At 44.3% G+C, this 19,832-nt stretch overlaps 2 protein-coding genes across 2 annotated transcripts; one reads left to right on the top strand and one right to left on the bottom strand.

The window, feature by feature from the left end:
- The first annotated feature begins 733 nt into the window (after positions 1-733).
- sox19b (SRY-box transcription factor 19b) lies at positions 734-4,244 on the top strand. The gene is made up of 2 exons (XM_070854561.1): positions 734-1,395; positions 3,886-4,244. Exons 1-2 carry the CDS (start codon positions 734-736, stop codon positions 4,145-4,147), a joined length of 924 nt encoding a protein of 307 aa, XP_070710662.1. The 3' UTR covers positions 4,148-4,244.
- Positions 4,245-13,158: 8,914 nt separating this feature from the next.
- LOC139222609 (piggyBac transposable element-derived protein 4-like) lies at positions 13,159-19,832 on the bottom strand. The gene is made up of 6 exons (XM_070854430.1): positions 18,558-19,832; positions 17,992-18,357; positions 16,856-16,859; positions 15,989-16,061; positions 14,133-14,574; positions 13,159-13,185 (listed from the first exon to the last, which is right to left on the bottom strand). Exons 1-6 carry the CDS (start codon positions 19,830-19,832, stop codon positions 13,159-13,161), a joined length of 2,187 nt encoding a protein of 728 aa, XP_070710531.1.

The following is a 19,832-nucleotide window of genomic DNA, read 5'->3' as shown; positions in this document are numbered from 1 at the left end:
TGTGGCCTCCCATCGTGCCTCCATCTATAATGAAATGTGTTACAGAAATGAAGTTTGATTTGCTTGCTATCAGACAGGATGTCTTTTCCTACTTGAGGCATGCTAAGGGTGCTGTTTTTGGAAAAGCCCACAAAATCCCATGTGAGTCTGTCATTGAGAAATAGAAGAATGTGACTTTTACACTTTGCGGAATAACAATCTGATCAGTAGAATTGATTATTAAGATGCTTGTCTCTCTGGAATGCCTCCTCTCTCTCCACCTCTGTTATCAACAAGTGTCTCGCGCACTGTCGGAGGCTTTTCATTTGCAAATGACAGCCGAGCCTGTCGCTCTCCCATTGGTCCACAGCCGACCGGCTGCACGGGAGCAGGAGAACTTCTGAGTGAACAAGCAGACGAGTTCAGTGTGTGAGCTGGCCGTCTGACAACAAGTGGTTTTCTACCTAGAACTGGTCCAGAGCACCGAGGAGGGGCCGCCGCACAACATCTCCAGTGCATTTCAGCACCAAGATAATGAGTGCCACAATCAGGCTTAGGCTGTAACTGAAGAAGAACAGAAGCAGTGTGCTGTGTCTCCTGGGTGTGTCGGGAGTAATTGGTTAATTTGGATCACCCGGTTAAACCTGTAGGGAAGCCTGGCCACACGCCAGGTGGACGGCGACAAAAGGCTGCGGCGCGCTTCAGCATTTCAACTGTTCTGTAACTCCTGCTAACTTTCCTCCACCTGTCCAGCATGTACAGCATGATGGAGCACGAGCTGAAGCCGACCGGCCAGCCGCCCTCTCATCAGACCTCCCAGGGAATGTCACCGGTCACCGGCAACATGACGGGGAACATGGGCAGCAACAGCAGCTCGCACCCGAGCTCCAAAACGGCGTGCGCACCCGGAGGCGACCCCATGGATAAAGTCAAGCGACCCATGAACGCTTTTATGGTCTGGTCCAGGGGACAGAGGCGTAAGATGGCTCAGGAGAACCCCAAAATGCACAATTCTGAGATCAGTAAGCGACTGGGAGCTGAGTGGAAACTCCTGACCGACGCCGAGAAGCGGCCCTTCATCGACGAGGCCAAGCGGCTCCGGGCGGTCCACATGAAGGAGTACCCCGACTACAAGTACAAGCCGCGCCGCAAGACAAAGCCCCTGCTGAAGAAGGACACTCAGGTGGGCAAGTACCCGCTGTCAGCAGGGAACCTGCTGGCGGCGGCGGCGCAAGGTCAAGGTGGTAGTCCGAGGATGGAGAGCTACGGCTGGGGCCCCACCGGGGGGTACGCCGGTATGCAGGGCGAGGCGCTCGGCTACACTCAGCAGCTGCACCGGTACGACCTGTCAGCGCTCCAGTACCCCCCGTCAATGACGGCGGCACAGACCTACATGAACGGAGCCAACTCCTACAGGTGAGCAGTGAGTGTGGCCATGTGAGCAGGGCTGGGTTCTATTGTGTCAGTGGCAGCCCAGCAAGGGCAGTCTACCACGGATATGAAATAATGAGGAAACAGGCAGTGAGAATAAAAAGTGCGGCTTAAACTCGGATTTAGTTTTAAAATAAGGGTGAAACTGACTTTGCGTAATTTTTGCGCCATTTTGTGTCCAAACTCTTCCACTTTTAATTGTCCCCTGGGGACTAAAAGTTTTTTTTTTTTTTAATTAAACTGAACTGGAATCAGGACTATTAACTCAGAATCACATGTGGTTTTCATAAATTCGTCTTTAACTGTTTTAGTTTTGTTGCTTCCAAAATGAATCATTGATAATATCATTAGAAGTATGTGCTTAATGAAATGAGATAAGCGCCCCCACTCAGCAAGAACTTTTCTAAGGTCTCCAACATGCTCCATCTCTCCAGACACACTATTTTTTTTGATAAGGTCCCTCATATCAAAATGTACAATGTACTGGACAAAAGGCCAACTGTTTATCACGTGACCCGATGGTAGCTTTCCAAAGATGGACAAGATGGAGGAAGGCTCTAAATGACGGTGGAGGAGAGAGAGGTTCATCTCCAGTTAGTGTGAGAGCATGTGCAGTGATCAAATGTGTCCGTTTGGATCGAGGTGGTTGATGCATTCTATATTTTGTGTGTGTGTCCAGGTAAACAGTCACCGTTTGTTAAAACCATTCACAAGGCTGTGATTCCAGTTGTCTTCATAACTCCTCCACACACTTGCATAATTCTTTTTGTGTTTTTCTGTCTTAATGGTCTAAAATGCACCTCTAAAACAAATCAAACTCTCAAGCTAGAGAGTGAGCCTGATGTATGATGGCCTGACTTGCAAGAGAGCACTTAAAAAAAGAGACGCTATTCGGGCAGAGATGTTGAGATGAAGAGCATTCAGTCCCACTGAGTTACTGAGGAATCTGCATATGATGAAACAACAGGCTTCAGTTTGTTGCCTACTTGTTATGCGTGTAATGCTCCGCTCTGGGCTGGGTCCTGTCTGGAATGTTGATCAGTATGACTTGATGGCAGGACTGCTCTGTGTGTGGTCCCATGCCTGCTAAACCATTGTCCCCACTTATCCCTCGGTGTCTTTGGCTCCTGCCATTGGCTCAAAGACCGAACACTTGGATAAATGTTCTGATGTCTGATGTTGAATTTATTTCAGTATCTCATCATTTGGAGCTTTTTGACTTATTAAACCTTCCATGAAATATGCTTTGTCAGTTTTAGATGCTAAAAGCTTTGCGTCCTGTTGAAGACCACATTAATGCCCAACCGTTGTCACAGTAACTGGGGTCTGAGACCATGTTTTCAAAAAGTTTAAAAGTAACAACAAGATTGGTCAGAACCACTTGTGAGGTGCCACATCTTTTTGGATTGTGAGTTTGAGATCATATGGAAAAAAAAAAATGCAACTGATCTTGGGGAAAGAAGTCAAATGCGTTTTTCTTTCTATTTTCTGTTGTAATATAAAAAAACAAGAGCTGATTAGCCCTGTTCGATGGCCTGTGGGGTGAAATCTAGAGAGCAGGGAGTCGGATGGCCTCCCTTCTTAACTTCTATTCCCCTGTTGTGTCGGCTGGGAGCCTATGCTAAGTTAACTGTTCATTTGAAATGAGAAATGACTCCCCACTGAGACCCAGTCTTATTAAAACGAGCACTGCATCATCAGGTTTCATTTGCTCACTAATGGAAAAACGATTTACACATTCATTGTAACTTAAATCTACATTTTGCTAAAGACATGTTGGCATCCCTACCTTTTTAAGGTGTGTTTAATTCTCCTGTTGCAGACTTCTGTTTTGTGCTCAGATTAGTGAAAAAGCAGAGGTGTTTGACTGAAGACCCACAGTTTGTAGGCGGCTGTGTAAACTCGGCTGGCATTGATCTGTAGAGAAAACATAAGCTGTTCTCAACTCGGTCTCAAAATGCAGGTGCTCATTATTATTAATCTGTCGTGGTTTGAACCCAGGCATACACACTTATTGCCTTTTTGTTGATAATTCCGTTCTTGGAAGACGTATCCAAACTTGTGGAAAGTAGCAACACATCGCAGTGTAAACGTCCTCATTACCATCATTCCAGATTTCAGAACAGGGGGAGTAAAATGTGCCAAAGTATCAAACCTTAGAAAAGTAATTTTGCAGAAGATGAAATGAAATGTTTGTGTTTTTTTCCTGGTGACCTAATTATTAACAGCCATGTGAATGATAATCTGGGTAAAGCACTAAAAAAGAACCCCTGTCAACCTAACTAGCTGTGTTAACGCATGCATGGAGCTTCAGCATGTATGAAATCAATCCAAAGTCATAATGGAAGATAGACTAATGGATGCATGAATGGTCTGATTTCCTGTCTTGGCATGATTTCCCCATTCAGTAGATGTTTATTCATGTTCTAACCCCTCAGGTGGCGTCTAACCTCTATCTTCTGTTATTCTCCACAGCCCCATGTCCTACAGCAGCAGCCCCCAGCAGCCGAGCCCTGTTACCATGTCCATGGTGAAAGCAGAACCAGTGTCCCACTCGCCTCCAACAGGGACGCCAAACCACCACCGGGGCCCTTTACAGGGTGACCTCAGGGACATGATCAGCATGTACATTCCTGGACCAGGAGGGGATGCAGGTGACCCCACGACAGCACAGAGGGGCTACACCAGCGTTCAGCAGCACTACCTCACTGGAACCGTCCCACTCACACACATTTAGGACACAAGCAGAGGGCGAGCTGAGTGGGAGGGCCGGAAGTGCTCGTGACGCAGAGCTGGCTGGATGAGAGATGGAGTCAGTTGTTAATGACTTTAGACTGGCAAGGCAAAGACACAAGATGCGAGGGGGGGGGAACACCTTTTCCCCTGCATCCAGTAGTCTCACAGCTCTCACAGATACACCTGTAACCACAGACACACAACTGATGGCTACAATTTTTACATGATTTGACGCACTGTTTTACTACCTCTTTGGTGCCACATGAGTTCAGATAAATACCACACACACCCACCACCAAATGTACAGAGTTGAGACTTGTGCCCTGCCCACCACCCTCCAGCAGACTTGTTTCTACGAAGGGCAGCAGTGAATATGGGCCATCATCTGTTTGTTGTGTACATGTTAGGAATGTTGCTTTGCCTTTTTTGTATTTTTAGAACTTATCCATAATACGTCAGAAGACTCCTTAATACCATCCTTAACCTTTTTTTACACCCATACTCATGCCTGTTCCATCGTACCCAGTCAGTGGAAGACAGAAGCCACTAACTGTGCCAGTTCACCATGGAGCCAGGCCCTGCTGTCTACAGTCTCAACGGCTCACAGTCTCTCAGCTGGTGACGAACAGATCACCTGAGCTGAAGTGTGGTTGCTGGTAGTTTGTTGTCGGGGACCTGGAGAACAGCTGGGTGCCGCTGGGCAAAACGGGAAGGATGTGCACAACTTGAATGACAGAGCTGTTTTTAAAATGAACTCTTTGTGCCTTGGCTTTGATTTAGTACTTTTGTATTTTTTCTATTTTATTTTTAACTGATGAAATCCTGTTGGATGACAAACACCTGGACAATCAGCACTGCATCCACAGCACACTGACAGAACACACCGGCTTCTGTCTGCATTCAGTCGGTCCGGTGTCGTCGGTCACACCAGATCCCTGGATTTACAGTTTTGAGTCTGCGTAGAGGTGTGATGCAGTTTCTGCTGCCTGTATGAGTTTTATTGGCTATGATTAGTTGTAGATTTCGATGTAAATGTTCAGATGCGTTATTCTGGCAGCATTCTGAGTCGCTTTGTGTATTCTTTGTCACTTTGCTCTAGGCAAGAGTTTATATTGTTTTTTGTAGGCTTTTCATTAAGTGAATGAAATTTAATATGAAATGCGACAGTTTGATTCCAAACAGCAGATTTAAGTCTCACACGTTATGTCTTCCACCAAGTAAACTGGACTGCCAGATTCTTTTAATGTTTAGTTGTTTGTTTTTACAGCCAGTACAGAGAATGTATAAAAGTGAGTTTCAGATTAAATCTCAAGCAAACCTTCCATCTTGTTTCTAAACCGTTTTTTCACCTTTACCTGGGGGGTAGTTCTATCACTCTCTAAAATAATAAAAGTGTTTTTAATCCTGGTTCTCTCAAACCGACAGTACTGTCATTGTCTATTTTTCTGTCTAGTTTGCTGTCTGGTTACTGGTGCTGCTATGGACCTAAAGGGAACTTTAATTTTCATCCTAGAAAAAGTGAATATTGAATGTGTAGATTATTCAGACACTTCTTAACTTTGAAGCATTCTATTACTAACTTAATGCACTGGAAACAGATGGCTGACTTTTATTTTTGAAAGAGGAGAGCAGTTCTATTAAAGTAATGCATGAATGTTTACATGTTGCTACCCGACTATTTGAAACCGTAACTTTTATACTGACTCGTATCTCTATTTTTAGAATGGATTTTCTTGTATGTAAATGCTGCCGTATACTAGAGTTACTGTATGTAGCATTCATGTAAATAATGTATACATTTTTAGGCTCTTATACTAAGAGTCTTGTTTCCTTTTTGATTAAAAAGTCTTTGTTATGGCATTCATGACAATATTAATAAAGTACAGATCTTTTTTCATTACTGCTGTCACATTAAATGTTGTCTGTGTGCTTTTAGTTCAAAAGCTTTTATACATGATGAAAAGCATCATTTCACACAATGAGCTCTGCTAAAAATCGGACATTTCCAAATCTTGGGATTTTTTTCATCAAATGAAATGCAACTCGCTCGCAAGCTTTTTCGTATCACATCAGCTAATGGAGTCTAAGAATAGAAATGAAGCCCTGTTTTGGAGACACTGTGGGGTGTTGACTCAGCTGTTGATGTATTGGTGGTGTTGCTCTGGGCCTAATATATACATATGTCTCCAATAACATTCAGTTGCACTCAAAATTATTCAACCACCTCTTCAAAATAGGTGCATTGGCAACATTTACAAACCTTCAGCTGTGTTCAATGAACAGCTCAAGAACAATTAGAGAGCAAATAGCTCAACGCAACTATTAAAAGGTGGTTTCTCCAAATTCAGCACAATATGCCACTTTTAATGACAACAGCCTCTAGCTCTCTAATATTCTTGGGTTTGCTTGCTGCGACAGCTTTCTTCAAATCCCACCAGATATCTTCTATGGGATTCAGGTCAGGTGACTGTGACGACCACTCTAGTATCTTCCAGGACTTTTTCTGAAGCCTTGGTGGACTGTGAGGTATGTTTGGGATCATTGTCCTGTTGGAAGGTCCAGTGACGCCAAAGCTTCAGCTTCCTCACAGACAGCATGACGTTTTCTCCTGGATTTCCTGATACTTGATTGAATCCATCTTGTCCTCCAAACGCTGCAGGTTTCCAGAGCCAGAAGAAGAAAAGCAGCCCCAGAGCATCACCACCATGCTTCACTGTAGACAGGGTGTTCTTTTCAGCGTATGCCTCATTCTTCCGCTGATCCTACGCCCCTTAAAGTTTTGTTTCACCGCTCCACAGAACAGAATCCCAAAACTTCTGAGGCTTATTTCTATGGTTTCAAGCATATTGGAGCCAGCTTGTCTTGTTCTTGTGGTTCAGCAGTGGTAAACATCATGGAGTTCGGTCATGGAGGCCTTCAGTGTTTAGTATGCTCCTCACTGTGGGAGCTGAAACCTCAGTCACTGCTGCCACCAAATCTTACTGCAGGTCTTTTGCAGTCAGTTTCCTCCTCAGAAATCTGGTGGCAGCTGTTGATATCTTCCTCTTTCTGTCCAGGTATTGGAGCCAACAGACTTGCACATTTGGATGTTTTTATCAAGGCTAAAGAAGTTTCCTGCTTCTAGGTGTTCATATCCCACAGAGAAATGAACAGGAACCAGTGACAACCACAGCACCACAGGATGATTATCAAAATGATTGAATGTAGGCCTTAAGTATAGGCTGCATGATTTTTACTGAACTGAATAAAACATTAAACAGATAAATGACTTGTATGGTCCTTAGCCTGTTTCCATATTTCTCCTTATACACACTTACAGTAGAATGTGATCATATTACACAAATACGTGGTTTTCTGACATTATTGCTCAGTTATTATTATTATGCTAGTATAAAACGTGACTGACTGACTAATAGAACCATTTCTTCCCCTGCTCAGGTGAATTATTAGAGCTGGTTGTTTCTCCTCTGTTCCTTAAAACATGACCTCATCCATCCATCAGCAGTCACCACCTCCACAGAGTCCTCTCTGCCTGCTGCCGCTCAGAATAAAGCTGCGGACAAAAGTGAACATTAGCGGGAGAACACGGGTGTGTTGCCGGGGTGGGAAGATGTGATGGGTGAGGGTGAATGGGGGGCGGTGGTCTATAATGCCGAGAATGATTTAAAGCTCGATTATTTACTTTCTTATCTTTACCCTCTTTAAATTCACTTTCCCCGTTCCCCTCCTCCTCCCTTTCACTCCCCCGCCTCCTCCCCCACGTCTCTCCACAGAAAAAGCGGGTGGATGGCCCGCTCGTAATTGGCCGTGTCGGAGGCGCATTGTCCGGGGCTTTTCAGGCCGCAGGTGCATATAGTAAAGCCGGAGTCTCCGCTCCTCCCCCGGGCGTCTTTGTTCCCTCTCCCCGCTCCCCCCACTTCCCCGCCGGGCAGAAAATTAGAGCTGCTTTTTGGGGCTTCGTCCTCAGGCTTAACCCTTTCACCGACCGCCGCCTTTCTCATGGAAATGGGAGAGTCCCCGCACCGGCTAATCGGTCACCGAGGGGAGGGGAGAGAGGAGGAGGGGGCACATGAGGGCACTAGGATCAACGGGGGGGGGGGAGCATGGTGAACAGATGCAGGAGGTCGGCGAACACTAATAACTCCAGAAACTATATCTGACTGGAGCACATTTCTCAGGTGACAGTTTAGTTATTGTGTGGATTCATTATGAGACTTTTCTGTGGTCACAATGCTCAGCTGTGTACAGAGAGAGTTCTTCTAAATCGTATTGTAAAGTCATAGTTTAGCCTCTGTAGTTCCTTCCTGGACCCACAGAACCCCAGAGGGACTCCAGGGACCCCCTTAGGAACTTCCCGAGCCCCTCAAAGATTCCTCAAAAAGTTTGTCGTCTGGGGTAGAAGTGTGTGAACCAAACGTTTACTGAGAAACTGAATCTGAAGAACCCAGGGTCGGCACGGTTCATCTGCTGCTGTGAAACATTTGTGGAACATGTGTATTTCACTTTCTCAGTAACAGAAAGTTAGAATATCAGCTTCACTGCTTTTGGTCAACAGTACGTGTAAAACCAGGATGAGAGGGGAACAGTTTCCACTGTGGAGCAGAGCTTAGAGCATATATGTGGGATTCTTTGGCTGCAGTCCATAGGCGGGTAGGGATGGGGCAAGGAAAGGAATGGGTGGAGAAGGGGTGGAGGGAATGTCAATGGAGGGATTTTCTGGTCCAATACATCCCATCACTTAGCAACAAGCAGTGAGGCTTCAACAAGTGGTTGCCATGGATCCGCTGAGAGTGACTTAAAAGTCTCTACAAAGAGCCTCTGCCTCTGTGTGTGTGTGAGAATCAGGTAGTGGTTACCAACAGGGTGTTTTAAGTGCAAACTGGCATTTACTACTTTAGTGACACACAATCTAGTCATAACCTCCATGTTTTTGCAGCTATTTGATTTGAATCCCAGCTCTCCTCCTGCGAGGCTAATTTATGCTCACTCACTGGCAGGTCAAGCCTCATTCACTGGCCGCTGTTGTCTCTTTCTTCAATGAACATTCCAACAAGTAAGAGGAGGAATTAGGAATTATATCAACACAAAAAGAGAGGAATGAGTTCAGCAACACTGCTCCAGGAAACCACCACTTCAAAAGCAGTCATGGAAACACTGCCTGGATTTTAATGTATAGTACCCGCTGCATTCCTCCGGCCGTCCAGACACAACACTTATCTGCATGCACAGTGGGCTTAACACCTCCCTACATACACACACATTCATATGCACATACACGTGGACAGGAAACACAGAGGAGATCAGAATCATCAGAAGCTCCAGAGATACCAAAAACTTCAAGTACTCCTATTAGATGCTCATGTAGAGCCACACACACACACACACACACACACACACACACACACACACACACACACACACACACACCATATACTTACTTGTTTTTACTGTTGATGGGGATCATTTTATCAAAAATTACTTTGTGTGATGATGACATAAAAGTACCTTCTCAAAGACACCACGTTCTGTTCCAGTAATTCTCTGAATATGTTGCTATACTGTAATTATCAGCAGATACAAGGACATTTGAATTGTTTATTAAATTAAGATACAGCAATTCTAACTCCTCCTATGAAGACCTACTTTATATTATTACAGCTGTGTTTGCTATTGTGTTATTCATTGTCTGAAGGGGGGCATATGTAAAGGGGGGCATATACAATGGCCGATCAGACCATTGGACACACAAGGGGAAACCAGAGACAAACCCTACTAACTAAACTCAAAACTAAACAGGACAGCTAGACTGAACAGTAACCAAATAATAAATAAACCAAAGCAAATGAACGACCTAACATAGTCCAAAGAAATACATAATCTGTACAATGAACTTTCTCAGTCCCCCCCCTTGATGGGAGAGAAACTTGGTATGGCCTGATTGGCCACTCCCTGTGTTTAGGAGTTTGGCTTCTGGGCCTCCATCCTTTTCTTCCAGCCTGCCAACATGTCTGTCCATGCACCAGCAGCAGCTGCACACCTCACACTGGTTGTTACCAACAAATACAAACTGATCTACTGCAAAGAACAATAAAATGGCAATGATGAATGAAACAAAAGCTATGTGTCGTCGTTTATCTGTTAACTAATGTATGTGCTATGTGTGTGTGATGACAATAAGGTCAAATTAGGAAAAGCAAATGATCAAATGTAAGTAAAGAGAAAAGTTGAGTCCCAGAAGGTTACCGACATTCAGAATCTGAATCAGAATCAGAATTACTCTAATAATTTAATAATTTATTACTTTAATACTCACATGAGGCTGTAGGTGTGACCATCACAAACACAGTATAGATTATTCTGAAATGGGCCATTCTGCAAAGTAAGTTGGTGCTTAAGTATATTTTGATAGTAATCGTTTTTTATAGTTTTACTTAATTTGGATTGGATAATTTGGATTTATTTGTAGTATTCTTACACTGTGGTATTAAGTTAAAGATGTGAATACTTCTTCCACCACTGACCTGAAGTTAATATCAGGTCTCAGCAGTCTGTCCCAAAGGGACAGTCTTTTTAATACACAATTCCCTATTTTTGTAGCAGCTCAAACACTGTTTCCAAGGAAACACAGGGAGTGTATTTATGTGTGTGTGTGTGTGTGTGTGTGTGTGTGTGTGGGTTCGGGGGGCAGACACCCTCTCTACATTTAAGAGTAGACTAAAAACCTTCCTTAGTGATAAAGCCTATAGTTTAGGGCTGGATCAGGCCTTGGACCAGCCCCTAGTTATGCTGCTATAGGCTTAGACTGCCGGGAGACTCCCATGATGCACTGGGCTCCTCTCTCCTCCTCTTCCTCTCCATCCTGATGTCTCATGTCTCTTTAATGTCTGTTACTAACTTGGTATCTTCCCCAGAGCCTTTCTGTGCTTTTCTCATCTCTCTGGTTCCTGTGGATCCTGGTCCTGGTTCTCCTGCTGTGGTTCTCTGGTTCCTGTGGATCCTGGTCCTGGTTCTCCTGCTGTGGTTCGCTAGTTCCTGTGGATCCTGGTCCTGGTTCTCCTGCTGTGGTTCTCTGGTTCCTGTGGATCCTGGTCCTGGTTCTCCTGCTGTGGTTCTCTGGTTCCTGTGGATCCTGGTCCTGGTTCTCCTGCTGTGGTTCTCTGGCTTCATGAATCACTGCTGCGGATCGTCAGCCACTCGTCATGTTTTTCAGTGCTACCATATTGCTAATTTATTCACATTCCTATTGTCAGTGCTATAGCTGGTGTTTGTTTTTTTTCTCTCTCTGTCCAACCTCCACCCAACACGGACCCCGACAGAAAGCCCCCCCCCTCTGAGCCTGGGTCTGTTCCAGAGTTCTTCCTGCCACTGTGTCCACCGGACTGATCCATTGGCCTCATCGACTGCTGGACTCTTTATTAGATTGTTTGTTCGCTTACACTTGTTTATTTCAGTGAACTTTGTAAAGCACTGTGAGACACTCTGTTGTGATATTGGGCTATACAAATAAATTGAATTGAAAATAAATTGAAAATTGAATCTAATATCTGATGCTGCTCATGTGGGGATTCTTGAATCCTTAATGTTGAATTCCTGAATCGTTGGGTCTCTCTCTAATTAAAGAGTTTGGTCTAGACCTGCTCTTTATGGAAAGAGTCTGGAGATAACATTTGCTATGAATTGGCGCTATATAAATAAATATTGATTGATGAATTAACCCTCAACCCATGCCCTAATAATGCCACTAATACCCTCAAATTTGCAGGCTTGTCACATCTTGCTGTCTTTGTGACATGTGGCTTTCATATATCACACTCCCTCCTCCTCAGGTGGTCAGACGAGGTGTAGTGTTTGCTGGCATGCAGGTGAACACATGGGTGGCTGCTGTTTTGGCAGCTCGCCACTGCAGTTGTAATGAACGTCAGCCTGAACTTGAGATCTACTGCATCTTTGAGTCAGCGTCACGCTGTGAAGCTGATGGCATGCAGTGCCAGGGTGCGACAGAGAGAGCACTCACACGCATAGAGCTGGGCAGACTGGTTCTAAAACTACGATAAGGATCATTGTTTTGTCTGAAAACAGCAGAAATCACATTTGTACCTTAGTGGTCGCTATCACTGCAGTGTGTGTGTTCTCCTGTTTGCACTGTCAGGCTATGTGTGTGTTAGTACTATCTGGCTAGAGCCGGCTCTGGTGCCCTAGGCGACATTATGGTTTGGCGCCCGCCACCCCTCCGCACGCACACACCACCCCAGTCATTAATGGACAACAGCCGTATGACAGACCTTAAAGGTTTAATTGTTAATCAAACACACCAACACACAAACAAACACACACTAAAATAACATAAAAGAACATAAATAAAACCTGTTCCTGTTCAGGTTTTGTGCAAATATTTAGAAAGTCCTGACAGCTCCCACAATATGAATAATAAAAAGGTGCAATGTTCAAACAATACAAAACAGTGCAATATAATATAAAAACGGAATACAAAAGTTACAGTGTAGGTTTAACTCAAAGTCAGTCCCAGTGACAGCAAATCTGTTTTCAACAACATAAATGGAGATGGTGCTATGGTCAGTGAATACTTGGTAACAAGGGGCCTTATAGAAGCAGAATGTGCAAACAAGACAACATAAAACTAGAATGTACAGTACAAGCAAAACATGGAGCTGCAGCAGACAGACTACTACTGATGTGTTCAATATAACATCAATTATCTAGTAGTGGTTATGCATTACTAAAATAACAGAGGTTGCACTAGAATTCTATAGTTACACAGTAGCTGCAGTATCCACAATAGAACTATTAGGCAATTTTGCTTTATTTCAACTTAGCTAGCCTCTAGCTGTACAAATGAAGTCAAACAGCATTTTTTAATGTTCTAAAAAGACGACATACCTCTACACTGGGACCTCTTTTCCGCCTCCTCTTTTCTCCGCTCTCTAAAAGCCACACCTGAGGGCTTTTCATGATGACCACATCAATATGACAAATATGACTTGGTGACGTCAGTCAGTAGGAGCTCAGGATCTCAGCTACCTGAGATGCACACAGATAACTCGTCCCTAGTGTTGCCAGGTGGGAAATGCAGAATTACCACACCACAAACTCGAAATTATCATATTTTGGGGTAAATTATCGTACACCCGTCATAACCAAAATAACAAGCTTACTGTTGCGCGATAGTCAAATATAGTGGTTCTATATGTGTTTAAAAGCGTCCTCATCCACTGCTGTGTGCTCCAACTTAGTTGTGTTACACTAATGTGTCCCCCATAAACAAATGACAAATGGTACTAATGAGCTAAATCATGAGGCCACCCACCGTTAGGGAACTGACACAGCAGGTTAACTTTTTTGAAACAGTATTCATAATAACTGAAAAGAAAATAAAGAGTAAATCTGGCTTCACTTAGTGAAATTAATTTTTGCATTCCAACATTTGAATACTATTTGAATTACTTAAATGAACAATCTTTTTTCAATAGATAGATAGATATTTATTTATTGATCCCTCAGTGGGGAAACTTTGCTGTTACAGCAGCTCAAAGGGACAGATAGAAAAATAAAAGCACACAGTTAAGAATTAGAAAAATTAAATAGCAGAATATAATAGAATTAGAAAAATTAAATAGCAGAATATAATATAATATATACAGTGGTAAAAACCTATGTACACAAAGAAATGTAATTACAGAGACAAACAACAACAGGGTGAAGTGAAGTGGGGTGAGAATTATTGTACAGTTTATGTTATAGTAAAGTGCACAGGTGGTGGTGGTGGTTGGTGCAGCAGACTATAATGCAGCATTGTACAGTCTGACTGCAGTCGGGATGAAGGACCTGCGGAAGCGCTCCTTCTTACACCTGGGGTGTATCAGTCTGTGACTGAAGGAGCTGCTTAAGGCCCCCACAGTCTGATGCAGAGGGTGGGAGGTGTTGTCCAAGATGGAGGACAGTTTGGACAAGGTCCTCCTCTCTCCCACCACCTCTATGGGGTCCAGGGGGCAGCCACAGACCGAGCCGGCTCTCTTAATTAGTCTGTTGAGCCTGTTCTTGTCCCGCTCAGAGCACCCCCCTCCCCAACACACCACTGCATATGAGACCACAGATGCCACCACAGTCTCGAAGAAGGTCCTCAGGAGTGGTCTGCTCACTCCAAAGGATCCTAGCCTCCTCAGCAGGTATAGACGACTCTGACCCCTCTTGTAGAGAGAGTCAGTGTTGTCTGTCCAGTCCAGTTTATTGTTAAGGTGAACACCCAGGTACTTGTATGTCCTCACTCTCTCGATGCCAAGTCCCTGGATGCTCACTGGTGCAGTGATGGAGGGTTTCTTGTGGAAGTCGACCACCATCTCTTTCGTCTTGCTGGCGTTGACTAGGAGGTTGTTTCGTCCACACCAGTCGACAAAGTCCGTGATGACCGTCCTGTATTCACAGTCACAATGAATAATTCAGAACATTCTCTCTTTGTCCTCAAAAATGACAAATAACTGCACATCTTCAAACTTAAAAAGTGCCTGCTGCCAACTATTACTCAATAATAAAACAAATCAATTATTTAATGGGGCACGATAAGCCAATCATGCTCGTCATTCCGAGACCAACGTCACATGTATCCAGGTGCTCGTATCTCACGCTAAACCAATTACGATTGGTTGGAAATGTCACATGATAAGAGATGCCTTCAGAGTTCACAAAAACTGTATGGCAGATTTGAGCAAGGCTGATTGGAACCACACGTTCACAGAAACTGTCAAATGATCGTACTTTTGGCCTTTTTTGGATTATTGATCGTACAGAGGGCAAAATTATCGTACAAATACGATAATTATCGTACACCTGGCAACACTGCTCGTCCCACCCCCTCTTCCACAGTGCACGGTGAAGGACAGGTATGGAATCAGATTTGTTTCAAAAGTTTCAAGCAAAACTTATTAAAAGTCAATCAAAATAAATGGATTTGAGAGAGAAAAAAATTAACTCAAGCAAAAAATGATAACCTTCAAAATAAAAAATGTCTCTTGAAAACAAATAACTCTGTCTTTTATTTTGTTCAAGGATGTCGTTTTGCTCTCGCCCTCTCTCTCTTTTGGTTACGCTTCTGGCTTTGCGCTGCCAGATTCTTTGTCTGAGTTTTGACACAAACCTATCGCGTGGGCGGGCTCTTTCAAGGGCGCGTTCCTATTGGCTGTTGAGCTTTTGAGACACGGCTGTGACCCGGAGGTTGTTCCCCTGTTTGCTTGAATTGACTCCTGGGGATCTATAAAGTTTTTTGAACTTTTTCTAATCACCAAGCGGGAGAAAGAATCTTTCATTCGCCATGCAAGGCATGCATGAAGAGGAAGCATAGGGGGGCATACAAGCAACTGCTTCAAGATTAAAGTGATCCCCAGGAGTCAATTCAAGCAAACAGGGGAACAACCTCCGGGTCACAGCCGTGTCGCTCAAAAACTCAACAGCCAATAGGAACGCGCCCTTGAAAGAGTCCGCCCACGCGATAAGTTTGTGTCAAAACTCAAACAAAGAATCTGGCAGCGCAAATGAAAAAGCCAGAAGCGTAACCAAAAGAGAGAGAGAGAGTTATTTGTTTTCAAGAGACATTTTTTACTTTGAAGGTTATAATTTTTTGCTCTATCTCTCAAATCCATTTATTTTGATTGACTTTTAATAAGTTTTGCTTGAAACTTTTGAAACAAATCTGATTCCATACAGGTGGTTAGGCAGGTGGGACAAAAACATATGGCTATTAAAAAATGACATGACACCATTCCAAAACAGAATATAATAAATATCTCTAATTAACCAATAACACACAATACACTCAAATAATCACACATACCAGCCCCCCGCCCTCCTCCTGGAGCTCTTAAGCAGGTGCAGGATACACCTCAGCCTTCTTCCCCTGCTCCCTGCTGAGGAGACAACCATGGAGAGATGAGCACTTTCATTGTGTCACTTGTCTGTTAGAGCTAGTTTGGTGTCAGTAAAACAGTAAAAACAGTTATTATCCCTGAAGCAGCATGACTGTTATATGAGTTTTCTTTTATAAACACAGACAGGATGGCCATTCTCCCTGTGCATCTTTAACTCCATTCTGGAGCTTTGCCAGCAAAACATTTTTACCAAATGCTTGGCTAACTAAATAATCAAAATCACGACGTGTGTGACCATCAGTCAAATATCACATAAATCCCATGAACCACATAGGGTAATAACACCACTGGTAATAAACCCAGAATATCAGGTACCAAAGCCCTGGGACCCAAGGGTCCAGTGTGACTCAGCAAGGGAACTTGTGTGTCCCTTTCTCCCTGGACCCTGAAGCTGGAGGTGCTGGGACTAACAAACAGAGTCAGTTGCAGTAACCTAAACTCTGTGGGCCTCCCTCTGCTGGCACTATCTTATAAAGCCCTTCCACCGCCTGCATCAGTCACTCTAACTGGACACTTGCGCTGCCACAGCAGTTTACAGTGCTGTGAAAAAGTATGGCAATTACTTTTTCACATAGGGCCAGGTTGGTTTGGATAGCCTTTTTCCCTTAACAAATGAAATCATCATTTAAAAACGGCTTTTTGTGTTTACTCAGGTTTTCTTTGTCTGATATTAAAATTTGTTTGATGATCTGAAACATTTAAGTGTGACAATAAAGCAAAAACAGAAGAAATCTGTAAGGAGGCAAATACTTTTTCACAGCACTGTATCTCACCCTCCTTTAGTAACAGAAAGACACAGCTGTTTAGGGGTGACAGAGCACGAGGCTCCAGTGTTTACAAGTACATAACAGTCCAACCCTCCCCCCTTAAAACTTCAAGATAGCTGGGAGCACCCTTCACGTGTCAGGGCCGCCATGGACAGAGATGCAGGGATGGACCTTTGGTCCCCAGCATCCTTCCCCTCCATCCCTCCACATCACAGCAGGGAGAGATGCAGTGACAGGACAGCTCAATAAATCCATTGACCTTTCTCCTCTCTTACAGTAAAGGTTTCAGGCACAGCCGACTGTCAGGGGAGATATTTGAGTGGCTCGTGCCAGCCTCTGCAGGTCAGAAAGATTCTTTTTTCATTTTCATGAAACTGTTGCTACCAGTGTAATAAAGTGTACTTTACTTACCTGGTTGGATGCAACACCTGCATCAAAACCATCACGCAGCGCCTGAATGACTGAAATGTATTGTTGCTCTGATGAAATATGGCAAAATCATAATATCTAAAAATCCTCTCGGTGAATTGTGGAAAGAATATTCATTTTTGCTCCATTTATCTGTTCATTTCAATGTCATATTTCACTAAATTCACTCCAAATTCATTCCGATCAAGGTATTCTGATTTCAGGTCTATGCACTAATGCACAGCTAATAACTCAACACAGTAAAAGCAACAACAGCTGAAGTTACATGCATCATCATATCAGAAAATGGTCATAATGGCTGCAGAGGATGGTTAGAAGCTGAGTTTCAACTATCCCGCACATTTAACCACTCTTTACCCTTAGGCCCTAAACGGGCCCTCTCATAAAAGTGTCATAAAAATGTTAAAAATAAATATTTGTTTTCACTTTCACCGCATCAAATCTTTTCAACAACTTCAGATTTTTTCAGTGTGAAAAACAGTAAATATGCTATATTTTCCAAAAATAAGGTGCAAAGAGGAATATTTGGGATGAAGTTATTACAGCCTTGACTAGGTCAATAAGTGATAATAACATTGATTTTGATGCGTTATTGTTTTTGGAACAATGAACAAACTCCCACAAAACACTTACACTTACAAACATGAATGACAGATTATTTTGAGGTGCATGCTGCATGCATGTGTGCCGCATTTGGCACACTGCTTCCAGACCCTCCTGCGCTGCGTGCACAAAGCACACTGCTTCCTCTTTCTAGAGGGCCCTGGCTGTGGTTCCTCCTCCTCCTCTTCCTCCTCCTCCTCCTCTTGACCGTGGACCTGGCCCTGGGCTTGTAGGACCAGGCTGGCTGCAAATGGCCCTCTTGGCAAATGCTTCCTCTTAGCCATGGCCGGGGTGACTAGCGCTCTACCGACCTGCTCCAAGAACAGACGCCGCCTGTAGTTTTTGGCGCTGTTCCAGCTGGGGTCCACGGCAGTGAACAGGACGTATGCGTTGTAGCACGATACGTCGAGCATGTGATAGAACAGGGACATGGGCCACCTCCGCGTCTGTCGACGGCAGGAGTAGGTGCCACAAACCTGCAAAAGGAAAAGACATGAATCCATTTATACACATCCTTCTTATTATTTTGATAAATACAAAAATACAGAATAAAATTAAGTAAATTGTCTATGGCTATATCAGACAATCATACATAATGAGTAACAGTAAATCAATTGGTAAATAATTGATTGTATATATAAAAAAAATTGCACGCCCCGCGTATGATTGTGCTTACCTGGTCTAGATGGTCCACAGCCCCCTTGCACTTGTTGTAGTCCAGGATGATCTGGGGCTTTTTTTTGCCAGATTCCTGGACCTCTGGCTCCCGATGTCTTGTGCTGAGGAGCAGAACATTTTTTCCTTTCTTTGGGACATAAGACACAGCAGTCTTGTTGTGGCTGAATCCAAACACAGAGGACAGCACCTCTCTGTGTTTGATATTGAGCAGCTGGGGGGGGAGCTCAGGTTTGTTTGATCTCAGTGTCCCCAACAGGGCCATCCTCCTCTTCTGTAATTCCTCTGCCAGGGGAAAAGATGTGAAAAAGTTGTCAGTGGTGACTGTGTGGCCCTCAAGTTCATCCGTGAGCTCCAGCACCACCCGCATCCCTTGGTTGATCTCTCGTCGTGTGGTGGTGTCAGACTTCCCTGTGTATACCTGGAGCCTCCATGCATAGGAGGTCTGCACATCGCTGAGAGCCCAAATCTTCAGCCCATATTTTCCAGGCTTGGAGGGCATATACTGCCTGAATGAACAGCGGCCCTTAAAAGGGACCAGCTGCTCATCGACGCAAATGTCTCTCCCTGGGTTAAAGAGCTTGGGGAGGCGGGTGCTCCATTTGCTCCAGAGGTCTATGATCGGGGCCATCTTATCTCTCTTGTGGCGTTCTGGCCTTGACAGTTGGTCATCAAACCTCAGGGCCAGATTGATTTGTATAAATCTCTTCTGAGACATTGATGCTGCAAAAATTGCACGCCCCACCCCCGTCTCCCTGTTCCACAGGCTCTTAGTGGATTCGTGCTGTGATTTGAACATGCCTGCCAAGATCAGCAGCCCCAGGTAGGCCCGCAGTTCCTCCTTACTCACATCTTTCCAGTGTTTGCTTGTCCTCCTCCCCTGCAGGTTTGTGAAGTGCAGGATTAGCTGCAGGATGTCCTCCGTGAAAAACAGGTCAAATGCAGTCTCAGGGCTGCTGATCCTGGCGATGGCCATGTGGGTCGGCCCTGGGGTCAAAATAGGAGGGGGAAAGAATGGCAGGACCTCTTCATGTGTGGGAGACCACAGGATTTCCCCATTTTTAGAGCGCCATGGAGAGGTGTCATCCTCCTTTGCTTCTTCATCTTCCTCCTCTTCCTCCTCTGAGCTGCTGGACCCCTCTGTCCCCGGCAGGAATTCAACCCCAGATCCTTCGCTCTCACCTGAGACTTCACTGCTTTCAAAATCCTCTCCATTCTCCTCAGAGGACTGCAAGACTGGAGCAAGGACCTCTTCCAGTTTGTAGCCTCTCCTCAT

Source organism: Pempheris klunzingeri, chromosome 23 (assembly GCF_042242105.1).
Source record: "Pempheris klunzingeri isolate RE-2024b chromosome 23, fPemKlu1.hap1, whole genome shotgun sequence".
NCBI lineage: Eukaryota > Metazoa > Chordata > Actinopteri > Acropomatiformes > Pempheridae > Pempheris > Pempheris klunzingeri.
The sequence above is the reverse complement of the archived record's forward strand: the minus strand, read 5'-3'. Positions and strand labels throughout refer to the sequence as shown.